Source organism: Grus americana, chromosome 37 (assembly GCF_028858705.1).
Source record: "Grus americana isolate bGruAme1 chromosome 37, bGruAme1.mat, whole genome shotgun sequence".
NCBI lineage: Eukaryota > Metazoa > Chordata > Aves > Gruiformes > Gruidae > Grus > Grus americana.
Genome location: NC_072888.1, coordinates 100,998 through 126,543, shown reverse-complemented (window position 1 = coordinate 126,543; position 25,546 = coordinate 100,998). Strand labels below are relative to the sequence as shown.

At 55.3% G+C, this 25,546-nt stretch overlaps 1 protein-coding gene across 1 annotated transcript; it reads left to right on the top strand.

Annotated features, from left to right (window-relative positions):
- The first annotated feature begins 11,419 nt into the window (after positions 1-11,419).
- On the top strand, positions 11,420-25,365 carry LOC129198874 (ubiquitin carboxyl-terminal hydrolase 42-like). The gene is made up of 11 exons (XM_054808512.1): positions 11,420-11,435; positions 12,400-12,600; positions 12,894-13,004; positions 13,080-13,182; positions 13,331-13,398; positions 13,546-13,616; positions 13,872-13,954; positions 14,213-14,324; positions 14,665-14,805; positions 14,998-15,098; positions 25,265-25,365. Exons 1-11 carry the CDS (start codon positions 11,420-11,422, stop codon positions 25,299-25,301), a joined length of 1,044 nt encoding a protein of 347 aa, XP_054664487.1. The 3' UTR covers positions 25,302-25,365.
- Positions 25,366-25,546: the final 181 nt, after the last annotated feature.

Here is a 25,546-nt window from a genome sequence, read left to right as displayed (position 1 = left end):
GGTTCTGCCCTTCCCAGGTGTAATTCCACAGCATTACAATGCAGGCTGGGGCTGCAGCGCTGCGCTGCTCACCACTCTACTTACACCGCCTCAGAATGGAGGCCTGGCCTACCGCTCCGCGATGCGCCCCGCTGCACTTGCACGGCCTCACAATGGTGGCCGGAGCTGCTGCGCTGCACCCCGCTGCACTTGCACCGCCTCAAAATGGAGGCCCGGCATGCCCTGCTGCGGCGCACCCCCCTGTACTTCCACCACCTCACAATGGAGGCCCGGCATGCCGTGCTGCGGCGCACCCCCCTGTACTTGCAGCGCCTCACAATGGAGGCCCGGCATGCCGTGCTGCACCGCACCCCCCTGTACTTGCACCGCCTCACAATGGAGGCAAGGGCCATGGCGTTGCACCGCACCCCTTGGACCTTGTGATGCATCACAATGGAGGCAAGGCCTGCGGCGCTACACTGCGTCCCGCTGCACTTGCACCGCCTCACTATCCAGGCTGGGGCCGCTGTGCTGCGCCGTGCCCTGCTGCACTTGCACCGCCTTCCATTGGAGGTCAGGGCTGCCAGGTTCTGCCCTTCCCACATGTATTTCTACAGCATTACAATGCGGGCTGGGGCTGCAGCGCTGCGCTGCTCACCACTCTACTTACACCGCCTCAGAATGGAGGCCTGGCCTACCGCTCCGCGCTGCGCCCCGCTGCACTTGCAGAGCCTCACAATGGTGGCCGGAGCTGCCGCGCTGTGCCCCGCTGCACTTGCACCGCCTCATAATGGAGGCCCGGCATGCCGTGCTGCGGCGCACCCCCCTGTACTTGCACCGCCTCACAATGGAGGCAAGGGCCGTGGTGTTGCACCGCACCCCTTGGACCTTGTAACGCATTGCAATGGAGGCAAGGCCTGCGGCGCTACACTGCATACCGCTGCACTTGCACCGCCTCACTTTTCTGGCTGGGGCCGCTGTGCTGCGCCGTGCCCCGCTGCACTTGCACCGCCTTCCATTGGAGGTCAGGGCTGCCAGGTTCTGCCCTTCCCAGATGTAATTCCACAGCATTACAATGCAGGCTGGGGCTGCAGCGCTGCGCTGCTCACCACTCTACTTACACCGCCTCAGAATGGAGGCCTGGCCTACCGCTCCGCGCTGCGCCCGAGTGCACTTGCACGGCCTCACAATGGTGGCCGGAGCTGCTGCGCTGCGCCCCGCTGCACTTGCACCGCCTCAAAATGGAGGCCCAGGATGCCGTGCTGCAGCGCACACCCCCTGTACTTGCACCGCCTCACAATGGAGGCAAGGGCCATGGCATTGCGCCGCACCCCTTGCAACTTGTGACGCATCACAATGGAGGCAAGGCCTGCGGCGCTACACTGCGTCCTGCTGCACTTGCACTGCCTCACTATCCAGGCTGGGTCCGCTGTGCTGCGCCGTGCCCCGCTGCACTTGCACCGCCTTCCATTGGAGGTCAGGGCTGCCAGGTTCTGCCCTTCCCACATGTATTTCCACAGCATTACAATGCGGGCTGGGGCTGCAGCACTGCGCTGCTCACCACTCTACTTACACCGCCTCAGAATGGAGGCCTGGCCTACCGCTCCGCGCTGCGCCCCGCTGCACTTGCACGGCCTCACAATGGTGGCCGGAGCTGCTGCGCTACGCCCCGCTGCACTTGCACCGCCTCAAAATGGAGGCCCGGCATGCCCTGCTGTGGCGCACCCCCCTGTACTTCCACCACCTCACAATGGAGGCCCTGGATGTCGTGCTGCACCGCACCCCCCTGTACTTGCACCGCCTCACAATGGAGGCAAGGGCCGTGGCATTGCGCCGCGGCCTTGCGCCGCACCCCTTGGAACTTGTGATGCATCACAATGGAGGCAAGGCCTGCGGCGCTACACTGCGTCCCGCTGCACTTGCACTGCCTCACTATCCTGGCTGGGGCCGCTGTGCTGTTCCGTGCCCCGCTGCACTTGCACCGCCTTCCATTGGAGGTCAGGGCTGCCAGGTTCTGCCCTTCCCAGATGTAATTCCACAGCATTACAATGCAGGCTGGGGCTGCAGAGCTGCGCTGCTCATCACTCTACTTACACCGCCTCAGAATGGAGGCCTGGCCTACCGCTCCGCGCTGCGCCCCGCTGCACTTGCACGGCCTCACAATGGTGGCCGGAGCTGCTGCGCTACGCCCCGCTGCACTTGCACCGCCACAAAATGGAGGCCCGGCATGCCCTGCTGTGGTGCACCCCCCTGTACTTGCACCGCCTCACAATGGAGGCAAGGGCCGTGGCGTTGCACCGCACCCCTTGGACCTTGTAACGCATCACAATGGAGGCAAGGCCTGCGGCGCTACACTGCGTCCCGCTGCACTTGCACCGCCTCACTATCCCTGGCTGGCAACGGGGAGCTGAGGTTCCTCCAGCACAGGAACGTCGGGGATTTCCGCCTTCAAAACACTCCTCTGTTGTGGTGAGGTCACTAGAAGAAAACTAAGGAACCCAAAGCCCCAGAGCTCTGTCCTGCAGCCGGGTGAAATGGGAGCGAAAAAGGGATCGAAAGGGACCTGCCAAAAGTCTTCCTGAACAGGGAGACGTCTTGCACGAGAACTGGAATAGGTTTTGCTCAGAGAGCTCTGCCCTAACTTCTCACTGCCTTTTCCTCCATGGACAGGTCCCCATGCCCAGAGGCAGCAGATGTCCAACGGCAGCTCCATCACCCAGTTCCTCCTCCTGGCCTTTGCAGACACACGGCAGCTGCAGCTCTTGCACTTCGGGCTCTTCCTGGGCATCCACCTGGCTGCTCTCCTGGGAAACGGCCTCATCATCACCGCCATAGCCTGCGACCACCACCTCCACACCCCCATGCACTTCTTCCTCCTCAACCTCTCCCTCCTCGACCTGGGCTCCATCTCCACCGCTCTTCCCAAAGCCGTGACCAATTCCTTGTGGGACACCAGGGCCATCTCCTATGCCGGATGTTCTGCCCAACTCTTTCTGTTTGTCTTCTTCATTGTGGCAGAGTTTTCTCTTCTCACCATCACGGCCTACGACCGCTACGGTGCCATCTGCCAACCCCTGCACTACGGGACCCTCCTGGGCAGCAGAGCTTGTGCCCACATGGCAGCAGCTGCCTGGGGCACTGGGTTTCTCACTGCTCTGCTGCACACGGCCAATACATTTTCCCTACCCCTCTGCCACGGCAATGCTGTGGACCAGTTCTTCTGTGAAGTTCCCCAGATCCTCAAGCTCTCCTGCTCAGACACCTACCTCAGGGAAGTTGGGCTTCTTGAGTTTAGCCTTTCTTTAATATTTGGGTGCTTTGTGTTCATCGTGGTGTCCTACGTGGAGATCTTCAGGGCCGTGCTGAGGATCCCCTCTGAGCAGGGACGGCACAAAGCCTTTTCCACGTGCCTCCCTCACCTGGCCGTGGTCTCCCTGTTCGTCAGCACTTCCATGGTTGCCTACCTGAAGCCCCCTTCCATCTCCTCCCCATCCCTGGATCTGGCGGTGGCGGTTCTGGACTCGGTGGTGCCTCCAGCAGTGAACCCCCTCATCTATAGCGTCAGGAACCAAGAGCTCAAGGATGCAGTGAAGAAAACTCTTCATTCAGTAGTCTTTCATCAGCAATAAGCTGTCCATGTCTCTTCATTAAATTCATTTTAAACTCTTTTTGAGAACTTCTCGTTCTTTGGATGTGTGAGGGATGGGACTGGCCTGAGCTTTCACTGGAGGCCTCCCTCATGGGCCACTTCCCGCACTGGCTGCTCAGCACAGGTTTATGGGTGAGTTGTGCTGCACGGCCGTTTCCGTCCTCCTGCTGGGCTCAGTGCCTGCACGGAGGGAATGGCCAGCCCTGCTCCACCTCTCTCCTTCGCCGGACCCTGCAATGCCTGTGAACCCCACGTGGGATGATTACATGGCTGGGCAGGTTCCAGGACCTGGGGGAGGCTGTCTCAGGTAGGAGGAACAGAAGGGGGACAGGGCACAAAGGGATGTCCTGGGGATCATGCGGCACAGTCTGTTCCTCACACCCATTCCACCCTTTCCCATGCTGTGCCTGCACAGTGGGTCCATGGGACCGTGCGTGGGGCAGTGGGGCTGGGCTGGCACAGGACGGGGCACTGACAGGGGCCATGAAGCATCTTCCGGGGGTGGAGGGTGACCAGCAGGAGTGGGTGGCTGCAAGAAGGGCTTTAGCTTTCCTAACCTGATCCCTGGCTGCTCGAACTGTTTCTCTGTATTCCTCCCAGGCTACTCGCCCTTGCTTCCTCTCTCTGTAGGCTTGTGACCCTTGAATACTAACCATCAGTCCTGGGCCCCTCATCCCTCCAGGGCTTTGTCCCATGGTACTTTACCAAGCAAGTCCCTGAAGAGGCTTTCCTGAAGTCCAGGATAGGAAGTTTGCCTTGTGTCCTCCTCGCTGCTCTGAGGATATTCAACTCCACCATTTCATGGTCACTGCAGCCAAGGCTGCCCTTGAAATTCACATTTCCCACCAGCGCCTCCTTGTTGCTGAGAACAAGATCCAGCATGGCACCTCTCCTCGTCGGCTCCTCTATCACTTGGAGAAGGACGTTATCAGCGACACATGCCAGGAACATCCTGGATTGCTTATGCCCTGCTATCTTGTCCCTCCAACAGATATCTGGGTGGCTGAAGTCCCCCATGAGGACCAGAGCTTGTGAGCGTGAGGCTGCCCCTCTCTGTCCATAGAGGGCCTCATCTGCTCAGTCTCCCTGGTCAGATGGCCTGCAGCAGACCACCACTATAGTGTCCTCTTTCCCTGCCCTCCCTTACCCATAAGCTCTTGGTTGGCTCCTCGTCCATCCCCAGGTGGAGCTCCATGCACTCCAGCTGGTCATTGACATAGAGGGCAACACCCCCCTCCTCGTCTCCCTGCCTGGCCTTCCTAACGAGCCTGTATCCTTCCATCCAACCACTCCAGTCACAGGAGCCATCCCACCACGTCTCCACGATGCCAATGAGATCACAGCCCTGCTGGCGTGCGCACGTCTCTAACTCCTCTTGTTTGTTCCCCGTGCTACGTGCGTTTGCACAGAGGCATTTCAGTTGGGTCCCGATGAAGCTGACGGACTGGCTGGAGTGGCTGGAGGTCCTTTCAGGTATTTCACCGGGGTTTCCCCATTGGCTCCTACTACCTCAGGAGCCCCTGGCTCCTCTCCGTAAGACCTCAAGTGTGCCGCAGCGTGTCCAGCACATCTCTGAGCAACAGGTTAGGGATTCTCACTAGAACCACATCCCACCAACCTTGGTGTGTCTTCCCACAGCTTGTCACAAGCCTGATATTATCCCCTCCCCCTTCAAGCCGAGTTTAAAGCTCAGTCAATGAGCCCCGCAAGCTCCTGGGCAAAGACCCTCTTCCCCTTCTGAGAAAGGTGAATCCCATCTGACACCAGCAAGCCTGGTGCCACGTAGACCATCCCACTACCAAAAACCCAAGAAGTGTGGCAGTGACACCAGCCATGGAGCCATGTATTGATAGACTGGGTCCATCTGTTTCTCCCAAAACTGCTGCCTACAACTAGCAGGAGAGAGGAAAAGATAAACCTGCGCACCAGATTCCCTCACCAACTGTCCCAAGGCCCTGAAGTTTCTTTTCATCACTCTTGAACTATGCATTGTCGCTTCATCACCGCCCACATGGAGGAAGAGTAATGGTTAATAGTCCGAGGGCCGTACCAGGTTGGGACGTTTCCCAGTGATGTCCTTAACCTGAGCCCCAGGGAGGCAGCAGACTTCCGTAAGAGGAGTTTCTCTCTGGCACATCTGACCCTCTGTACCCCTCAGAAGGGAGTCGCCTACAACTCCAACCCTCCCTTTCTTCCTCGTGGAGGGGCTTGTGATACAGGGGGGGGGTGAGCCTTTCTGACCTTGGCAACAGCTCTGGTGTAGATGGACCATCATCCATGTCATCCATTGAGTGGCCTTCCGCATCCAGAGCCTCAGACCTGAGGCACCTGGGAGGGCGAGGTGGCCAAGGAGGAGGCTCGCCTGCTGCCCGGAGCGTGGACTTGTCTCCGTTCACTCCTTTCCTTTAAGCCACTGCCTCCGTCCTGGCAGGGGGAGGATACAGGGTCCCCTTGGTCTTGGTTTTTATCCCCGTGGCTGTCCCTGTTTCTGTCCCAGGGAGGGCAGAGCTTGGCTCCACTCGTCCATCTCTTTCTCAGATTCCCTGATGCCCCTTAACTTTTCTGCTTCCTCTCATGGCTCTGCCACCAGGCTGGGCAGATTGGCCACCTGGTCACACCTCTCCCTGCCACCCGTTCCCTGTGACAGGCTCTGGCACTCCCCGCAGCCTGAGACCAGGCGGCTGCGAGTTTTCATGGGAGCGCTGTCTGGGCTGCCACAACCATTCTGCGAGCGCAGAGGACAGAGCTTTCTGCTGGGGGGATACCATAGCTAAGCTCCTTCTGAGAGGGAGATGAACACAAACTCAACTCATCTCTTGAGCTGGTAGGGTGACCGCGCCTTTCCTGTGCACCATTCCGCGCAATCTGCCGCGCAATCTGCCGTACCGCGCTCTGGCTGATGCACCACGCATTGCATTCGTACATCACTTTATTATTATTATTATTGTTCTAGTTCTTGCTCTTGTTGGTTTTACTACTATTCTTCTTCTTCTTCTCTTCCTTTGTTGTCCTATTCAACTGTCTTGATCTCAACCCACGAGGTTTTTTTTTCCATTCTCCTCCCAATCCTTTTATGAGAAGGAGGGGTGAAGGAGTGGCCGCACGGTGTTCAGTTACCGGCTGGGGTTAATCCAGGCCCGCCCTTTTTGGTGCCCAAGATGGGGCACAAAGGTTTGAGATAACGACAGATCTGACCAGAGTGTGTTAAAACAAATTTGTTCTAAACATTAATTCTATGAGTTTAATCGTCACTGGTCTGCTGCTCACAATGTCGTTTGATTCGTTCTCAGAGTTGTTCTCAAAGTTGTGTCATATAGCACCTGTCTTGCCGTAAGCTCCGCAGCACCTGCAGTACACTGACAACGTCATCGTATGGGGCAGCACAGCAGATGAAGTTTCTGAGAAAGGGAAGAAAATCGTCCAAATCCTTCTAAAAGCCGGTTTTGCTGTAAAACAGCGTAAGGGCAAGGGACGTGCACAGGAGATCCAGGTATTAGGAATAAAACGGCCAGATAGACGACATCTGATCCCAATGGATGTGATTAACAAAATCGCAGCCATGTCTCCAGCAACCAGCAAAAAGGAGACACAGGCTTTCTTAGGCGTTGTGGGTTTCTGGAGGATGCACATTCCAAATTACAGCCTGATCGTAAGCCCTATCAGGTGACCTGGAAGAAGAACGATTTCAAATGGGGCCCTGAGCAATGTCAAGCCTTTGAACAAATTAAACAGGAAATTGTCCGTACGGTGGCCCTTGGGCCAGTCTGGGCAGGACCAGATGTAAAAAATGCGCTGTACACCGCAGCCGGGGAGAATGGCCCTACCTGGAGTCTCTGGCAGAAAGCACCAGGGGAGACTCGAGGTCGACCCCTGGGGTTTTGGAGTCGGGGATACAGAGGATCCGAGGCCCGCTACACTCCAACGGAAAAGGAGATATTGGCAGCCTATGAAGGGGTTGGAGCTGCTTCAGAGGTGATTGGCACTGAAGCACAGCTCCTCCTGGCACCCCGACTGCCAGTGCTGGGCTGGATGGTCAAAGAGAGGGCTCCTTCTACACATCATGCAACCGATGCTACGTGGAGCAAGTGGGTTGCATTGATCACACAGCGGGCTCGAATAGGAAACCCCAGTCGTCCAGGAATTCTGGAAGTGATCATGGACTGGCCAGAAGGGAAAGATTTTGGAATGTCGCCAGAGGAGGAGGTGACACGTGCTGAAGAAGCCCCACCATATAATTAACAGAAGATGAGAAGCCATATGCCCTCTTCACTGATGGGTCCTGTCGCATAGTGGGAAAGCATCGAAGGTGGAAGGCCGCTGTATGGAGTCCTACATGGGGAGTTGCAGGAGCTGCTGAAGGACCTCTCTACTGACTCATGGATGGTGGCCAATGCCCTGTGGGGGTGGTTACAGCAGTGGAAGCGGAGCAACTGGCAACGCAGAGGCAAACCCATCTGGGCTGCCCCGTTGTGGCAAGAAATTGCTGCCCGGCTAGAGAAGCTAGTTGTAAAGGTACGACATGTAGATGCCCACGTACCCAAGAGTCGGGCCACAGAGGAACATCAGAACAACCAGCAGCTGGATCAGGCTGCCAAGGTTGAAGTGGCTCAGGTGGATTTGGACTGGCAGCGTAAGGGTGAATTGTTCATAGCTCGGTGGGCCCATGACACCTCAGGCCATCAAGGAAGAGATGCGACATATAGATGGGCCCGTGATCGAGGGGTGGACTTGAGCATGGACGCCATCTCACAGGTCATCCATCAATGTGAAACATGCGCCACCATCAAGCAAGCCAAGCGGGTGAAGCCTCTGTGGTATGGAGGACGATGGTTGAAATATAAATATGGGGAAGCATGGCAGATCGACTACGTCACTCTCCCACAAAGCCGCCAAGGCAAGCGTTATGTTCTTACAATGGTGGAAGCAACCACTGGATGGCTGGAAACATATCCTGTGCCCCATGCCACTGCCCGGAACACCATCCTGGGTCTTGAAAAGCAAGTCCTGTGGCGACATGGCACCCCAGAGAGAATTGAGTCAGACAACGGGACTCATTTTCGGAACAACCTCATAGACACCTGGGCCAAAGAGCATGGTATTGAGTGGGTGTATCACATCCCCTACCATGCACCAGCCTCTGGGAAAACTGAAAGGTACAATGGACTGCTAAAAACTACCCTGAGAGCAATGGGTGGTGGGACCCTCAAACACTGGGACACCCATTTAGCAAAGGCCACCCAGTTAGTTAACACCAGGGGATCTGCCAATCGAGCTGGCCCTGCCCAATCAAAACTTCCACGCCCAGTAGAAGGAGATAAAGTTCCTGTAGTGCGCATGAAAAATATGTTGGGTAAAACAGTTTGGGTTATCCTTGCTTCGGGCAAAGGCAAGCCCATCTGCAGGATTGCTTTTGCTCAGGGACCAGGGTGCACTTGGTGGATGATGGGAAAAGATGGGGAAGTTCGGTGTGTACCCCAAGGGGATTTGATTTTAGGTGAAAATAGCCAATAAATCAAATTGTATGATATTAATAGCTATATACTGTATCAATGGTACGACCATAAGAATCACCCAAAACTAATGAAGGATGGACTTTGGAACTGAACAAAGTGCCATGATGATGGAACTAGAACTGACTTCAACTGGTGCCCAGGAACTTCATTAAAAATCACATCTTTGACATCCAGACTGTGATCATGGACCACACCAGATACACCGGCCGTGAAAACTCCGGATGTAGCGTGCAACAATCCAGTAGCACGCACCATTGCTCCTGCTCTGAGAGACTGTAATGGCAGATGGAACCCAAAAGCCATGGACTAAATGAACTTGACAGGCGATAGCCTGTAGAATTAAGGGAATGAGATCTGTGAAATAATCTGGGTGTGACGTAGATGGTATGGAATAAGGGGTGGATAATGTCCTGGTTCTGGCAAGGATAGAGTTGATTTCACAAGGAGCCAGGACAGGTGAGCCAAGCTGGCCGGGGGGCTATTCCATACCATGGGACATCATGCTCACCATAAAAGGGGGCCGGTCGGGCAGGGGCGGGTTCGGTGTGGCTCCGGGACAGGCTGAGCGTCAGGTCGGTCGGTCGTGGGATCGGTAAATTGTTCTTTGTTATCACCCACTGTGAATATCTGTTATCAGCACTGTTGTTGATTGTTTCCCTCTCCCTTGCTGTCCCAGTAAACTGCCCTTATCCCAACCCTCGAGGCTTTGCCGTTGTTTTTCCATTCTCCTCCCCAGCCCACCAGGGGAGGGGTGAGTGAGCGGCGCGTGGCACACAGCTACTGGCTGGGGCTAAACCACGTCAACTGCGCTGCTCACCACTCTACTTACACCGCCGCAGAATGGAGGCCTGGCCTACCGCTCCGCGGTGCGCCCTGCCCCACTTGCATGGCCTCACAATGGTGGCCGGAGCTGCTGCGCTGCGCCCCGCTGCACTTGCACCGCCTCAAAATGTAGGACGTGGCCTGCCACACTGCGATGCTCTTCTCTGGACTTGCAGCGCCTCGCAGTGGAGGCCCGGGATGCCATGCTGCGCTGTGCCCCGTTGTACTTGCACCACCTCACAATGGAGGCCCGGGATGCCGTGCTGCGGCGCACCCCCTGTGCTTTCACCACCTCAAAATGGAGGCCCAGGATGTCATGCTGCTTCGCACACCCCTGTACTTAAACTAACTCAAAATGTAGGACGTGGCCTGCCGCACTGCGCCGCGCCTCTCTGGACTTGCAGCGCCTCGCAGTGGAGGCCAGGGCTGCTGTGCTGCGCTGTGCCCCCCTGTACTTGCAGCGCCTCACAGTGGAGGCCCGGGATGCCATGCTGCGGCACACACCCCTGTACTTGCACCACCTCACAGTGGAGGCCCGGGATGCCGTGCTGCCTCGCACCCCCCTGTACTTGCACCACCTCACAATGGAGGCAAGGGCCGTGGCGTTGCACTGCACCCCTTGGAAATTGTGACGCATCACAATGGAGGCAAGGCCTGCGGCGCTACACTGCGTCCCGCTGCACTTGCACTGTCTGCACACAGCTGTGTGGCCTTGAGGGGACACGTCCCCGTGCGGACCCCGTGTCACAAAGGGGCAGTGATGCGGCACCCGCCCGGCGATTGTGACCTCACCGGACCGGGGCTTTATAAGCTGAAAAGCGGGCCAGCGAAAGCCAGTTGGGCCGAGCTGCCCTTTGGGATAACTCGGCTCCTTCCCTCGCTACGTGCACGCCGACTCTTTTCAACCATTTCTCCATTACTGCCCACTTCTCCTCAACTTCCATCCTCTTTCAAAGGTAACTGTGATTGGACTTTCAGGACAGATCATAGAGTAGGTAGATACGGGATCAAAGTATAGTCTGCTCCATACCTTCTGTTAAAGCCGATAGGTAGCTCCTGCATACACGGCGGGAAAGTGTGGGCTGCAGAGCCAGAGGGCTCTGCTGCTAACAGTAGCCACAGGTCAGCAGCAGGTCCTCCTCAGAGAAGGTGGCACGCAATGGGGCTTTCAAGGGGGCCGTGGCAATTGCTGTCAGTTGGAGTCCTGCGACAGGGACAGTGGGGCCATCGGCCTGCTGCTCTCTAGGAGTTACAAGTACCACTGAAGCACCTTTGATGGCAGACGCTGATCTGTGGGTTGCGTTTGCCAGGTTTTGGAATCATTTTGTGGAGCTACGGTTCTTTCTTTCCTATCAGGTGACGGGATTGGCGCTGATCTGCTCTTTCTGGAGCACGTCCTGACAGCCTCTGTCATCCCAAGCTTTCGCCTCTGTTCCTGAGAGGAGCGATGGCCGCAATGGGGAACGACTCCTGTGAGTAACGGCTTCACCAGCAGGCTTGGACTTTGTGAATCCCCAAGGGTAACGGACGTGGCTGCTGCTCCATCCCTGCATGTTGACGTGCTGACATCCGAGGGTGACTTCGGGGGCGTTTCCTGGGAGCAGCCAGACTTATCCAGGCATTTTGACTAGACACAGGAAAATGCGTTTTATCACTCCTCCGCCACTAGTACAAGACTTTGAAAGATGGCATTGCTCATAGAACGCCCTGACATCAGTAGGGTTACCTTTTGTGAAAGAGACTTGCTTGTCTTCCTCCATTACAATCAGGAAGAGGGAAGACTTCCTAACTGCGGCCTTCCAGTACCTGAAGGGGCCTCCAGGAAAGCTGGAGAGGGACTGTTTATCAGGGAGCGTAGTGGCAGGACAAGGGGGAATGGGGTGAAACTAAAAGAGGGTTGATTGAGATTAGACGTTAGGAAGAAATCCTTCCGTGTGAGGGTGGTGAGGCATGGGTTGCCCAGAGAGCTTGTGGAGGCCCCATCCCTGGAAGTGTTTAAGGCCAGGCTGGATGAGGCTTTGGGACAACCTGGTCTAGTGGAGGGTGTCCCTGCCCATGGCAGGGGGGGTTGCAACTAGGTGACCTTTGAGGTCCCTTCCGACCCAAACCATTCTATGATTCTACGATTCTACGATTCTATGACTTGACCTGCTAATCCAGTTCTAGACTCTAGAGGGAAAGGAAGGTAGCCCAAGGCACGGAAATCAGTGTGGGTTTGTTGGACTGTGCGCAAAGTAAGCAGGGGAGGAGACTGTTTTCCAAAACTCTATCTTGACCAGACAATTTCAATGGCACTGTAAGGCTTCCCCCAATGTTGCTCTCTTGGAGGTTAGAGCTGCTTGTCTCCTGGGTGCTCCTGTACAGAACTTGCCTTTTCAAGTATGCTTTCGCGCAACAAAATCGTGTCATCTCTTTTCATATGTCATTTCCCTGCAGTCACTGCCGAGGGAATGCCTTCGCCACAAAGGATCCTCTTTCCTCCGGAGATGGTTTGCATGGAGTGGCGGCAACGACAGAGAGCTGGAGCGGGACTCCACAACCTGGACAATACGTGCTTCCTCAACTCCGTCCTGCAGTGCCTGACGTACACACCCCCTCTGGCCAACTACCTGCTCTCTGGGGAGCACAGCCAGGCGTGTGAGTACTTTTACGAACATCTCCTTCTAAGTCTGCTGGGCACTTCCCACTTTCTGGCTTATTGCACGGAAAACTCTGCTCAGTTAAGCGTCCCTCCAAAGAAAGTTTTCTAGGCACCAAAATGCCCCGGGCTTGTTGCGACATTGGCACCTTGGGAGAAGAGCAGTGGAGACTGTTCTTAGAACTTCAAGATCTCCATTAGGTTTCCCATCGCTATGGGTATTTTGCTAACCTGAGAAGCTTCCCTCCCTCCCGCCCGCCCTCCCTCCCTCCCTCTCTCCCTCTCTCTTCAGGTCGTGAGCGAGGCTTCTGCATGATGTGCATAATGGAAGCACACGTTAACAAGGTCCTGCGTTCCTCAGGCAGTGCCATCAAGCCTTTGGCTGTCATCAGTGTCCTCCCACGTAAGTCATTTCAGGTGCTTGTGCAGGTTTTCTTCTGTTCTTGTAGGACAGAACTACTGACTTCTTCTTTCTTAGTAATAGGAGAACATTTTGAGCTTGGCATGCAGGAGGATGCCCACGAGTTCTTACGCTATACTGTCGATGCCATGCAGAGAGCTTGTCTGAGTGGTAGCAGCGAGTAAGCACAAGCAAATTCCCTTTTCAATGTTCCCAAGCCCTTTGGACTCCTTGATGTGCTCTCGTCAAGGGAAAACCCATGCCCAGAGTTTTCAGACAAAGTACACCTCTTGGAGGACATAACTCTCTGCCTCACCATTTCTTTCCAGCTTGGACATCTATTCTCAATCAACTACCATCATCCATCAAATATTTGCGGGCTTTCTGAGATCCAGAGGTACTTTTTGCTCTCCTTGGACTTGTCTGTGCCCCTCTGCCTGCCTGTGATAAACAGCTGCCCGTGTGACTGGCGGAGTAGGTATGACGAGCGTAAAGCGGCACAGTCGACTTCCCCCATCGCTGAGCATTTTGATTTGCCTTCCAGTCACATGCTTGAGCTGCAAAGCGGTTTCCGACTCCTACGAGGCCTTCCTGGATGTTCCTTTGGATATAAAAGTAAGGGGGGTTTGTAATTGTGCTCCAGGATGTCCCGAGGCACAGCGAGGAAGCTCCTGATAGCCCCGGGAATCCCTTGGAAAAGAGGGAAACGGTCAGCATAACGCCCTCTTGCTGCCTCCTCCTGGGCACTGCTTGCGGGTTCACGGTGGGTCTCCTCAGCGTCGGCTACCTGGGTCGTCTTGTTGACTCCTAGTGCGTGTTTGGGCGAGGGCGTTTCCCGCAGCTCAGCGCTCTCCTTTCTCACTCCTCCAGGCAGCCTCCTCTGTCAGCGCAGCTCTCAAGGACTTTGTGAAACCCGAGCAGCTGGATGGCGAAAACTGCTTTAAATGTAGCAAGTAAGATGATTGCTAATGACGTGTGAATACCAGACCCTGCCTGAAGGTGCTGCATGCCCTTGAGTATCAGTCATCGTTTCACGTAGCGTAGGTGCACAATAACGAGACACAGGTGTTTTTCCGTCGGGCCTTGTGGCACTGAATAGCCTTACAATAGCGTAAGGATGTGTGAGACGTGAAAGCTTGGCTGGCCTTCTGGGGGAACAAGGGTGCACTTAAGGGTGCATTTCAGCACTTGGCTCTGGGCTTGCTTTCCAGGTGTGACAAGAGGGTTGCCGCCTCCAAGAGGTTTACAGTCCATCGCCCGCCCAAGGTTCTCACGCTGTGTCTCAAACGGTTTGACCATTTCATCGGCGAGAAGATCAACAAGGTGTGTACGCAACTGGAGTGCAACTTTCTCTTCCTGGAGCAGGAGATTTCCCCAAGCAGTACGCTCTCTCCCAAGCTGTTCATGCTGAGTGTTTTGTGTTCCCTTCTGGGGAGGGGAGAGAAGAGTTCCCGTGGGAGGACGAGCACGTAGTCTGCTGCGGCAGAGCTGCTTTGGCCGAGAACAGTTTCCTGCCACCCAAACCATTACCTGTTGCTTTAGGGAAAACCCAAGTGTTGGTGAGCACCAACGGTGTATTTAGACCCCGCTGGCCTTTAGTCCTGGAAGGCTGAGGCATGTCGTATCGGGGGATCGTTTCTGAGCCCTCTTGGTCTCTCCGTAGCTTGTGAAGTATCCCGAGTACTTGGATCTTCGCCCGTACATGTCTGAGGCAGCTGGAGAACCGCTGCTCTACTCCTTGTACGCCGTGGTGGTGCATAGCGGTGTCAGCTGTGGTTCAGGACACTATTTCTGCTACGCAAAGGTAAAGAGCAACTCCCTTCCTAACAAGGGAAACACGGCAGTGTTACTGGCAGCCGAGGTTTTGGGCTAGAAGGTCTCCTGACCGGCTGGATTGGATTGGCTTGGGCGTACCCTTGGTTCTGTAGTTATCTGCCTGTGTTTTTGTGGAGAAACCATGCAGTTCATCTCCAGATATCGTTGTCTTTTTTTACAGGCCAGCAATGGACTGTGGTATGAGATGGACGATATGCGTGTGGATCCATGTGGCATCGAGAGAGTTCTCAGGCAGCAAGCCTATTTACTGTTTTATGTCAGGTAACAACCAGTACTCAAATCATTTGCAGAATATGCTTCCTTTTCCTGGATTTGCTGTTTTTCTTCTCATCCTCCTGAGCGTTTCTGTCACAGGAGACAATTACTGCCTGCATCATTCAATGCTGTCAAATGGAACTACTCCGCGTCAGTCCTTTTCTTTCCTTGCTGGGCTTTGGGCTGCTGCCCTGGTGGGAAGTGCTACTTGTCTGCTGTCAGAGGCTGGCTAATGTAGACAGGAGGACTTTAAGGGGGCCTACAGGAAAGATGGGGAGGGACTTTATCTCAGGGAGTGTAGTAATAAGACGAGGGGTAATGGGTTTAACCTGAACGACCTTGATTTCTATTAGCTACGGGGAAGAAATTCTTAATGGTGGGCATGGTGAGACCCTGGAAGAGGTTGCCCAGAGAAGTTGTGGATGCCCCATCCCTGGAAGTGTTCAAGGCCGGGCTGGATGGGGCGTTGAGCAACCAGATCTAGTGGAAGGTGTCCCTGCCCATGGCAGGGGACTTGGAACCAGACGGTTTTGAAGGTCCCTTCCAACCCAAAGCATTCTGTCAATCTATGATTCGATGAAATGGAGGCCGTAGGGGGTATAAAGACGAGCTCTTGCTCCGACAGGGGCAGACGTGTTGGGAAGAGCCCAATCCAGTTTCCCATTGGTAGTCTTGGTTACGTCTTCCCTCTGTCGTAGAGTCTGCTCCAAGTAAATGCCTGAACCCTAGAGGAGGCTGAGGAGCAGCCCTAAACGGAAATCACTCTTTTTCTCTCCAGGCGCTCTGATTTGAAAAGTGGAGAAAGGGCTTCTTCCGCACAGGTGCCATCATATGCCCCTTCCTTCTTCAAGCAGTGGGCGGCTGGCAGCAAGCAGGTGGGTCCTGTGAGACCACGGGATCCGCCCCGTTTGACTAAGGTAACTCTGGGGAGGTGGGTCAGGGCACCAGATGGACAGGGGATTTCTTTCTGGCATCTTGGCATTGCTCTCTGTTCCCTCCCACGCTGCAGCGATCTTCACAGCCACAAGGCTGCTCCCTCCCAAAGCCTCCCACCTAGACCCATCCTAGTTGTCCGCCTTTGGCCCTTCTGCCTTTGCAGCCCGCCAGGAGAGCCTTTGGGAGGCCCTTAGCTGTCCCCTCCCACAGCTTCCGGGGGTTCCCCACTGTTCTGGTCTTGTCAGGAGGAAAGGGCAGGACCTTTTCACAGCTCTCTTTGCAGGACGTGGCGGTGGGCACGGAGGACTCTCCAGAGCACAGCAGCTCCTCCGCAACAGCCAGCACCAGCCAGCTCACCGCGGCAGGTGCACGGGAGGCCTCTGCAGGCTGGCCGTGCCCCACCTGGCCAGGCAGGCTCAGCATTGTCTCCTTCGTGGGCTTCTGCTTGAATCGCTTCTTCTGCGGCTGTAGAAGGCTGGTGTCCAGAAGAAAAGCTGTGTGCCAAGTCCGCTGTCAACCACTTCAGCCTGTGCTGCACCCCGTGCAAGAAGACAGCAAGAAAGAGAAGCACGGACTCGGCCCTTCCTCCCGCTGCGAGAGGAACGGTGCCAGGGATAGGGCCCGGAGCAGATCCCCACAGTGGGGCAATGATCTCCGCAGCTGGCCTGTGGACACCACGGACTATGACTGCTCAGCTGCCAGGAGGAGGAGAACAAGTCCTCCACGTTGTTACCAGGCCCCAGCGGTTGGCGCAGCTTCAGGGCACTCCAGTGCCAGCTCCAGGCAGGCTCCCACACCCAAGGCTGCTCGGGAGCAATCCGTTCCCATGCAGAGGGAGCGGAGCAGATCCCCGCTGCGGGGCGATGAACTCCAAAGCTGGTTCGCGGACACCACGAACTATGAGCCCTCAGCAGGGAGGAGGAGGAGGAGACCTAGTCCTCCGAGCCGCGACCGCACGCCCAGGGATGCCACAGCTCCCAGGCCCTCCAGCGCCAGATCCCAGTTGGCTCCCGCACCCAGGGCTGCTCAGCAGAAGACCGTGCTGAGGAAGAGAGAGCGGAGCGGATCCCTGAGACGGGGCTATGCGCTCCGCAGCCGGTTTGTGGACACCACGCAGGATGAGCCCTCAGCAGGGAGGAGGAGGGTTTCAGCGCCCTGGAGATGCGTGTCAGACACACACTCAGGGCACTGCTGTGGTGACGGGGGCACACTGTGATCCTGGGGGAAGAAGGAGCACAGCATCTTTCTTCTGCTGTGCCAGAGAAGAGGAGCGGGAGAAGAAAAAGGAGGAGGAGGAAGTCAGGAAGCACCAGAACTGCCGCCAGCAGGGACCAAGCTGCACAAAGGGCACCAGCGGCCCAGCCTGCCCCTCCTCCCAGTGCTGCTTCTGGCCACGAAGAGCTCGGAGAGACCTTCCAGAGACTCGGACAGCTCTGCCGCCTGGCCCGCCTGCCCACGGGTCCCTTGAGGAAGAGCTTTAATCCCTGCTCAGCTGTTGGGATCGCCTTGCCAAAGTCCAAATTAAAAACACTTGTTGGCCTTGCATACGTAATTCATGGGGTGTTTTCTTCTCTGGAGGTTTTGGGACAATTGGTGGCAATAGCCAGTGTGGGAGGTTTATGTGACGGGATTTTGAAAGCAGTGTGCTTGCACATGTCCATGCTGCCATCTCTTGGTTTTCAAGGTGGAGTTCAAGGCACTTGAACAGAAAGGGGCTGGATGAGCCGACAGCAAGGGGGCCTGAAAGAAGCTGAACGGCCGGGCCAATACTGGGGTCTGATCTTGTTAACATCTTCCTTAATTAATGGTCTGGGTGACAGGGCAGAGGGCACCCTCAGCAAGCTGGCCAATGACACCAGACTGGGAGGAGTGGCGCTTAGGCCAGGGGGTCCCGCTCACCAGCCTAAACCAGTTCCCAGCAGTGTAGCACTGGTTCGGGACCCCCCTGGTAAGGGCAGCACAAAGCCATGTCTCTTTCCCCACCCAGAGGCCGGGCAGGGGAGGGCTCATCCTGCCAGCGCTGCTCATGGCGGCTGAGGAGAGAGCGGCCTGATCCTGCTGAGCGCGCGCAGGGTGGCTCCCCCGCCTCGGCGGCCCCTCGGCCCGGCGCTGCTCGACAGGCCGCTGCAGCACACAGGCCGGGCAGGTTGCCTGTTGAGCGCTGGGGACGGCTGCCCCAGGGGAATGGGGAAATGTCTCCGCTCCACCCTGCTGCGGGAGCTGGGCTCAGCCTTGGTGTGGAGGGCCGAGAGCGGGTGCTCTCCAGACAGCTAAAGACACGACTGGCTGCGTGTTTTCCTTGCGGAGAAGGACCTGGGAGTCCTGGTGGACACCAAGTTAAGGGCGAGCCAGCAATGTTCCTTCGTGGCCAAGGCGGCCAATGGTGTGCTGTGGTGCATTAAGAAGAGCGTGGCCAGCAGGTCCAGGGAGGTTCTCCTCCCTCTCTGCTCTGCCCTGGTGACACCACATCTGGAGTTGTGTGTCCAGTTCTGGGCTCCCCAGTTCAAGAAGACAGGGAACTACTGGAGAGAGTCCAGCCAAGGGTTACCGGGATGATTAGGGGTTTCCTTTCGTATGAGGAAAGGCTGAGGGAGCTGGGTCTGTGTAGCCTGGAGAAGAGAAGACTGAGAGGGGGCCTTAACAAGGCTTATAAATATCCAACGGGTGGATGTCAAGAGGATGGGGCAAGACTCTTTTCAGTGGTGCCCCCTTGACAGGATAAGGGCCAAGGGGCACCAACTGGAACGCAGGAAGTTCCATCTCAAGATGAGGAGAAACTTTTTCACTTGGAAGAAGTTTTGTACAAAGTTGCCAGGACAAACTTGATCCCTTTAACCCCTCCCTGTAAAGAATGAGCCCTGTCCCACTACACCCTGGATCCCTTGAACCTCTCCCTGCACAGAGTTGGCCCTGTCGTAGGACAAACTGAATCCCCTAGCCACCGCCCGGGACAGACAGGCACCACGAACAGCAAAAACTGGATCCCCTGGCCCCCTCCCAGTACATGACCAGTACAAACTGCGTCCCTTTAACCGCTCCCTGTACAGACTCAGCTTTCTCCCAGTGCAAACGTGTTCCATGTAACCTTTCGAACTACACACTGGGCCACCTCCCAGTACAAACTGGATCCCCTTAAGCCCCTCAGCACAGATTTGGCAGTGTCCCATTACAAACCGGATCCCTTTAAGCCCTCCCAGCACAGACTTGCCCTGTGCCAGTTCAAACTGGATCCTTGAGCGGTTTGGCAGGGGCCAAACCAGCCAGCTCAAGTGAGGCAGCAATAATAACCAGCTGCCTCATCAGGACAGGAGCAATACTCACTGCCCGCCAAGCAGGAACAAGGGCTTGGACCAGATGTCATAAATGGGGACAGCCCAAAAATACATTAGCCAAGCGGGGCAGGAGAAAAAACTGCCAATCCAGGCACCCCAAGGGGGAATTTGGCAAAGTTGTGGGTGACAGAAAGCTTACAGAACCCGGAGGAGAAAAGGTGAAGACGCAAAAAAGCTGCTCATAAACGTTTTTTGGAGCTCCAGGGTGGCAGAGCAGTTGAGTGGGGACGTAGCAGCCAGCCAAGGTCAAGGCAGTGCCTTAGCTGAAGGTGCTTCTTTGGTAGCACTAGTTCTGACTACGCATGTGGCTGTCTCTTCATCTTGGCAGATCAAATTCATTGGAAACGAACCTCTAAGCGACCAGGTGTTTTGCTCCATGAGTCTCACGGACATGGTCGCGTACCTGGGAAGAGTGGCACAGAACCCTCAGCATACAGAATGTTCCGGCCAAAGCAGCGAACAGGCACGCTTACAGCCCTGGGCAGGTTTTTATTGATCTGGCTGGTGTAGCTCGGGGAAGAGGTGGGAGCTCTGCTAGTGGATGAACAGCCCTTCGACAGCAGCGCGTGGGGAATCCCAGGGGCCGCCAGCTACTGGCTACAGGGAAGGCGCCTGGATTGTGACAGCGCCGTGGCCTTGAGGGGACACGTCCCCGTGCGGACCCCGTGTCACAAAGGGGCAGTGATGCGGCACCCGCCCGGCGATTGTGACCTCACCGGACCGGGGCTTTATAAGCTGAAAAGCGGGCCAGCGAAAGCCAGTTGGGCCGAGCTGCCCTTTGGGATAACTCGGCTCCTTCCCTCGCTACGTGCACGCCGACTCTTTTCAACCATTTCTCCATTACTGCCCACTTCTCCTCAACTTCCATCCTCTTTCAAAGGTAACTGTGATTGGACTTTCAGGACAGATCATAGAGTAGGTAGATACGGGATCAAAGGATAGGCTGGCCTAGACCTTCAGAGCTCTAGGCTGAGCTCTTACTCCTTTAGAGGCTGGCCAGGGCTATGGGTAGAGTTCCTAGCTGCTAATTCTTCTTAGTGACCATATCCTAGGATAGGTGAGTAGGGGGGGTGACAGTGTAGCCCGGGGCGTTGGGCTCAGCCTAGAATGACAGGAAGCTCAGCCTGCCTGATGGGGTAGGAAGGGAGACAGAGAAGGAGCAGGGCACAGGCAGCCGTTCAAGTAGCGGCCGAAAGCCGATAGGTAACTCCTGCGTACAAGGCGGGAAAGTGTGGGCTGGAGAGGCAGAGGGCTCTGCTGCTGACGGTAGCCACAGGTCAGCAGCAGGTCCTTGTCTCTCTTCCTGTAGAGACTCAAAGCAGCTTGCCCCCAGAACACACCTTCCTGAAAGCCCTGAAAATCTGGAGCGAGTGCTTGCTCAGCTCCCCTCTCGCACCTTGAGAATCAATTCTCGGGCTTCTCTGTGAACCTCATGCTGCCAACATGTCTGACCTTACCACTCTGTGAATACTGAAGGGTTGTTTGTCCTGCCTAGAGAAACAAGGTGATTTAAAACTGCTCTGGGACCCTAAAGCGAACAAGTAGAATCAGTTGACTGTCCTTGGCTTTTTTTTTTTTTTTTTTGCCTTTTTTTTCCTTCAGGTAGGTAGGTGAGTGTGCGCGTTCTTGATTCTTGTCCTCATCTCCCTGATCTTTATCAGGAGTTTTCCATAAATGAAGTCAGGATGCAGATTTGGAGAGCTGACTGTCCCCTACTCTCCCCTTGGTGTCTTAATCCCATCCGGACCTACCGTGGAGAATATCTAGCAAGTTGGAAAAGTCTCTTGTCCTAGCTGCAGCTCTAGGGCAGTGCCTTGGTAGAAGGTGTGACATTTAGACCAGATTCCTGACATGCCAGAAGGAAGTGGAAGTGACTGGTGGTGCGGGGGGGGAGCGCATACAGTGTGTGAGCTCCGCACAGGCTCAGCTCGATTTTTGGTGCGGGACTGCGCAGAGCCCTGCCTGTTGGGAAAGGACTGTCGTGCCAGGCTCCCTCCAGTTTGGCAGTGTTTAAGGTCATGGGATTTGACATGTTGCTATTTTCTGTTCTGCTGCTGCCAGGAAAATCCCAGGCTTACTTCCCGCCATGTACTGAAATGATCCCATTGCCCCTGCAGTCCTGAACTGGCTGTCAAATTGGCAATGGAGAGAGGGTTTTGTGGCGCTTAAACGTGTTGGAAAACAAACGTGGGCTTTAGGAGCAATCCCATGGAGGAAATGAGAGAGAAGGATGTGCTGCATCTTCCAACCATGTGGTGTAGCAGGTTAAAAAAAGTCTGTCGTGTGTAAGCATCGTCAGACACGAGGCGTTTTCCTTTAATTTCTGCTCCGTGAAAACTGTAAGCGCTCTGTAGCAAGGCTGTTTTGGGGATGTGGGTAACTGTGGAGCTTTGTGTTCCAGCTGTAGGCTTTCCTTAAGGAAAAGGAAAGGCACGTCAGCCCTGCCTCCTGTAACCCAGGTGAAGCTTGTAAATGGAGGAGCATGAGCGGGACACGAGTCTCAGCAGTGTCCAGGCAGGGAAGGGTTCACACTCTTTCTCTCTAGAGTAAGAGGCAGCTTTCAGCTCTAGAAGTCGGAGGAGTAGCAGCGGTTAACGTAGTCAGTTGAGATGTAGAACAAACTTTGGAGCTGGGTTCCGAAGTAGTGGTGTCTCTACCCAGGCTGCTTTCAAAGCTGGACAAATACCACTCCTCTAAGGGTGTTAGAGCATATTTCCCATCTTCAGGACGGCAACATCTTTCTGAGGGACTCGTGGCTCTTGGGAGACACTTGCTTCATCAGGCTGTAGGTGCTCTTTGTTTTGGAATTCCTGCACTGTGTGGGTCAAAGTCAAGGCAGTAGCTGCGTGTTGCTGTTTAGCTCCTGCTCAACTCCAGCCTTCTGTCGTGTGCCCACGCACCGGTGTCTTGCCATGCTGTGGATGAGAACGTTTGCAAAGCATTTCACCTTCCGTGAGTTCTGTTTTAGAGCTGGAAGCGTGTGTTGTCACCCTATGAAAGTCTCAGGAAAGTGATGCTGCCTTTCAAGCAGAGAACTGGGGAGACCTGCAGTGTCTCAAGTCTGTGTCCTGGAAGGCTCGTGGTCCAGCTGTGTTGTGAACCCAGCCTGGCGCTGGAGAAACTCACAGTGCTGGATGCTGTCCTGCGTGTAGTCCTGACCTGCAAGGGTGAGGCAGGAGAAAGGTGGTGAAATGGCTGGAAGTGTAAAGGTGAGCTCATGTGAAATCGATGAGTCTAACGGTGACAAATGTCGAGAGATCCCTAGTCTTAGGTAAGGATCTTGTTCTGTGCTCTGCTGGTAGAGCAGAGATGTGAATGTAAAGAGCGGCTGGAAGAGAAGCCTGTTCATGCTAATGGAAATACCTCAAGACCTTGATGAAACTTCAGCCTTCCTCTTACCTTGCCTGTGACTCTCTTCACATGCTTTCTGCTGCTCCTTCTAGAGAGAATTGCTGAGGCTCTGGAAAATGCCTTCATACTTCCGCAAAATCATCCCATACGCCATACCCGGCGCGCTGGCACTTCTTGGCTGCTGGTGGATCTATTCCCACAGAAAAAAGCAGGCGAGCTCTTCTGACAAACAAGAAAGCGTAGCTGCTGAAGAAGAGCAGCAGCAAGAAGCGCCAGAGGAGGATTCACCACCAAAGGAAGAAGCGGGCGTTCCCATGAGAGAGGCAGTCTTCGAGGAAGAGGAACACCCCGAGAATGAAACCTCGACCTCCCTGCCATCAGCAGAGTCGACGACACCCTCTCTTCCCTGTCAAACTCATGAGAGGCCAAATCTCTCAGAGGACCATCCAGACCTGTCCGTGACCACACTGCAGCCCAGCACCGTTGCAGAGGACACTGCAAAGCCGGAAGCAACAGGACCTCCGGATGAAAGCAGTGGCCCTGCTTGTGTTTCTCTCCCCCTGACCTCGGAGTGTCAGGGCAGTGCTGCGGTGAGCCTGGCAGAGGATTCAAGCTCTGGTGCCAACCCAGATCAGTGTGCAGCAGGTGGGTATGCGTTTGCTCTCAGAATTCCCATCTCCGTAGGATCCCGTGTTAGCTGGGTGATCTTCAGGGTCTGTTGCCAAGGGGCGAACAGGCTGGTCCCCTTTCGGCACAAAGTTAATTCTTGTCTAAAGCTAAGCATGTGCTTGAGTAGCCCAGTGCAGTGGGCCGTGTCTGGATGTAGGCCAGGCTGTTGAAGACCTTGCTGGTTTGAGACGTGCTCATACAAATGGTTTCTGCTTCAGTTCAGGCAGCCTCTAGGAAGCACTGGGTTCCTCTCTGTGCTTACGGGCTGCTGCCGAATGGAAGCTGGAAGGCAGCAGGTTTCTGAGGGGCTGCTGGATGAAGCAGGGAAGTGCTCTGAGGAACTGTGATCAAATGAGTTGGTTGCAGACCACTTCCCCTGAAGCCTTGTGGTTTGGAAGGGTAGGTGCACGCCAAGAAATCCCTAGAGGGAGCAACGTCCGAGGAGTTCCTCCATCTGTCTCTGTGTTGCTTTTGCCTTCTACATCCTGGATGGTGTGCGCCTGGCAGAATACAACGCTGCCTGAGCAACTGTTAGTTAACCCGTCTGACCTTGGAGATGGATGTGAAAATCCTTTAGAAGAGCCTGTGGTGCCAAGAGCCCCTAATGAGGGGATGTCTTTGGTAGTTGCTACAAGCAGTTGGAACCAAGCTGCTTGCTGCAAGACATGGGGATTGAGTCTGCCGACAATGAAGGACGAAACCCAGCGAGCATTTTCACTTGTGAGAGCAACCCTAGGAAGAAGAGGGTTTTGCCTTGTTGTGAATGCTGGCGTGCCAGGAAGGTACGAGCGTGTGTTGTGGAGCCTGGGGATGGGAAGGGCTGAGAGCTCTGCACTCAGCTGAAGGGTAGGGAGAGGGGCTACAGCGGGTCAAGCTGATCATGGGGCCATGCTGGATAAGAGGTCCTAGAGCTGACCTTCGCCCCCAGGCTGTGAGACTTCAATCCTCATCCTTGTCCGGGAAGTCTATGGCAAACAGCTGCCCTCTTTGCCTTTGCCTTTCTAGGCCTCTGTGCTGTGTACCTAGGGAAGATGTGGCAAATGGGAAGCGGCTGTTGGGTTTCTTTTTCTCTTTGGTCTTGCACTGGATGGTCTGAGTACTTGCAAGCAAGTGAGGCTCTTCCTGCTTCTGCTGGTTCATCTGGAGGGAGGAAGGATCAGCCTTGTGTTACACTGACTGCACTGTATCTGGGCTCTGACCAGGAGGAAGGTGTTTGAGTTTGCCCCCTTGCCAAGTGGGAGGATTCCTGGTATCAGCTGATGGTTTGGAAACAAAACACGGCTCAGCTCTGGCACCTTCTTTCTTCAAGCATCGGAGAAATTTGGGCAAGAGGCAAGCCCCTACCCCAGCTAGTAGTGTGCACAGCTGGCATTCAGGTCACTGGGCAACCCCTCTTGGGGCAGGAACGTAATGTCAGTACAAAGAGCAGAGGAAGAGCTTGCATGTCCCGGGCCCCCCTCCCCGCATGCTGAACTCCCTGTGAAAAGCCCTCCTGAAGCCATGGGGAAAATGCAATATACCTCGCTGCAGCAGCAGCAGCAGCAGCAGCAGCAGCGCAGGGCTGATGTCAGCATAGCTCTCCTTCAGCTGGTAACTTTGACTTAGTGTCCTGTCTCTGCTGCTGTGTAAGGTGTTGCTATTTTGAAGGACTCCTGCTGAACTCAGGCCTCTGTTGCGTTCCTAGACCTACTTTTGGTAGGTCACGTGGGACAGGACTTGACCCCTTCTGAAACAGTGGAGAACTTGATACAGGAACATCCCAACGGAATGCATAGGAAGAGCTCACTGTAAGCTCTCTAGGAAATGCTGCACTTTCCTGGCCTTGTGTCTGGTAGCTGGACTGGGTGGGCTGTCTGAATGCTAACACGTGTGCATGTCCTGTAGGTTTGGCTGTCAAAGGCATGGCTTTTGTGGACAATGACTGTGCCACGAGGAAGGCAGTGACGCATCAGCACGCTCATCCAGAAGGAGGCTCCTGCAAGTCCGACTTCACTATCTGGGAAATAGAGGTCCCAAAGGTAACCACCGCTGGCCTGCTCACACCTCCTGCCCTGCCCTACAGAGCCATCTTCTGGTTCTTCCAGTCTGGTACCGGCTCCGTGCCATCCCAGGGAGATCAACAACCACTAAACGGAGAGGATTTAAGCATTTAGCTCCCAAGATGTG

Bases quoted from the DNA above. Each gene is read 5' to 3' on its own strand.
- LOC129198874 (XM_054808512.1), top strand. The intron at 13,399-13,545 runs GTACTTTTTGCT...TTTGCCTTCCAG, and splicing joins GGGCTTTCTGAGATCCAGAG to TCACATGCTTGAGCTGCAAA. The intron at 14,806-14,997 runs GTAAAGAGCAAC...CTTTTTTTACAG, and splicing joins ACTATTTCTGCTACGCAAAG to GCCAGCAATGGACTGTGGTA.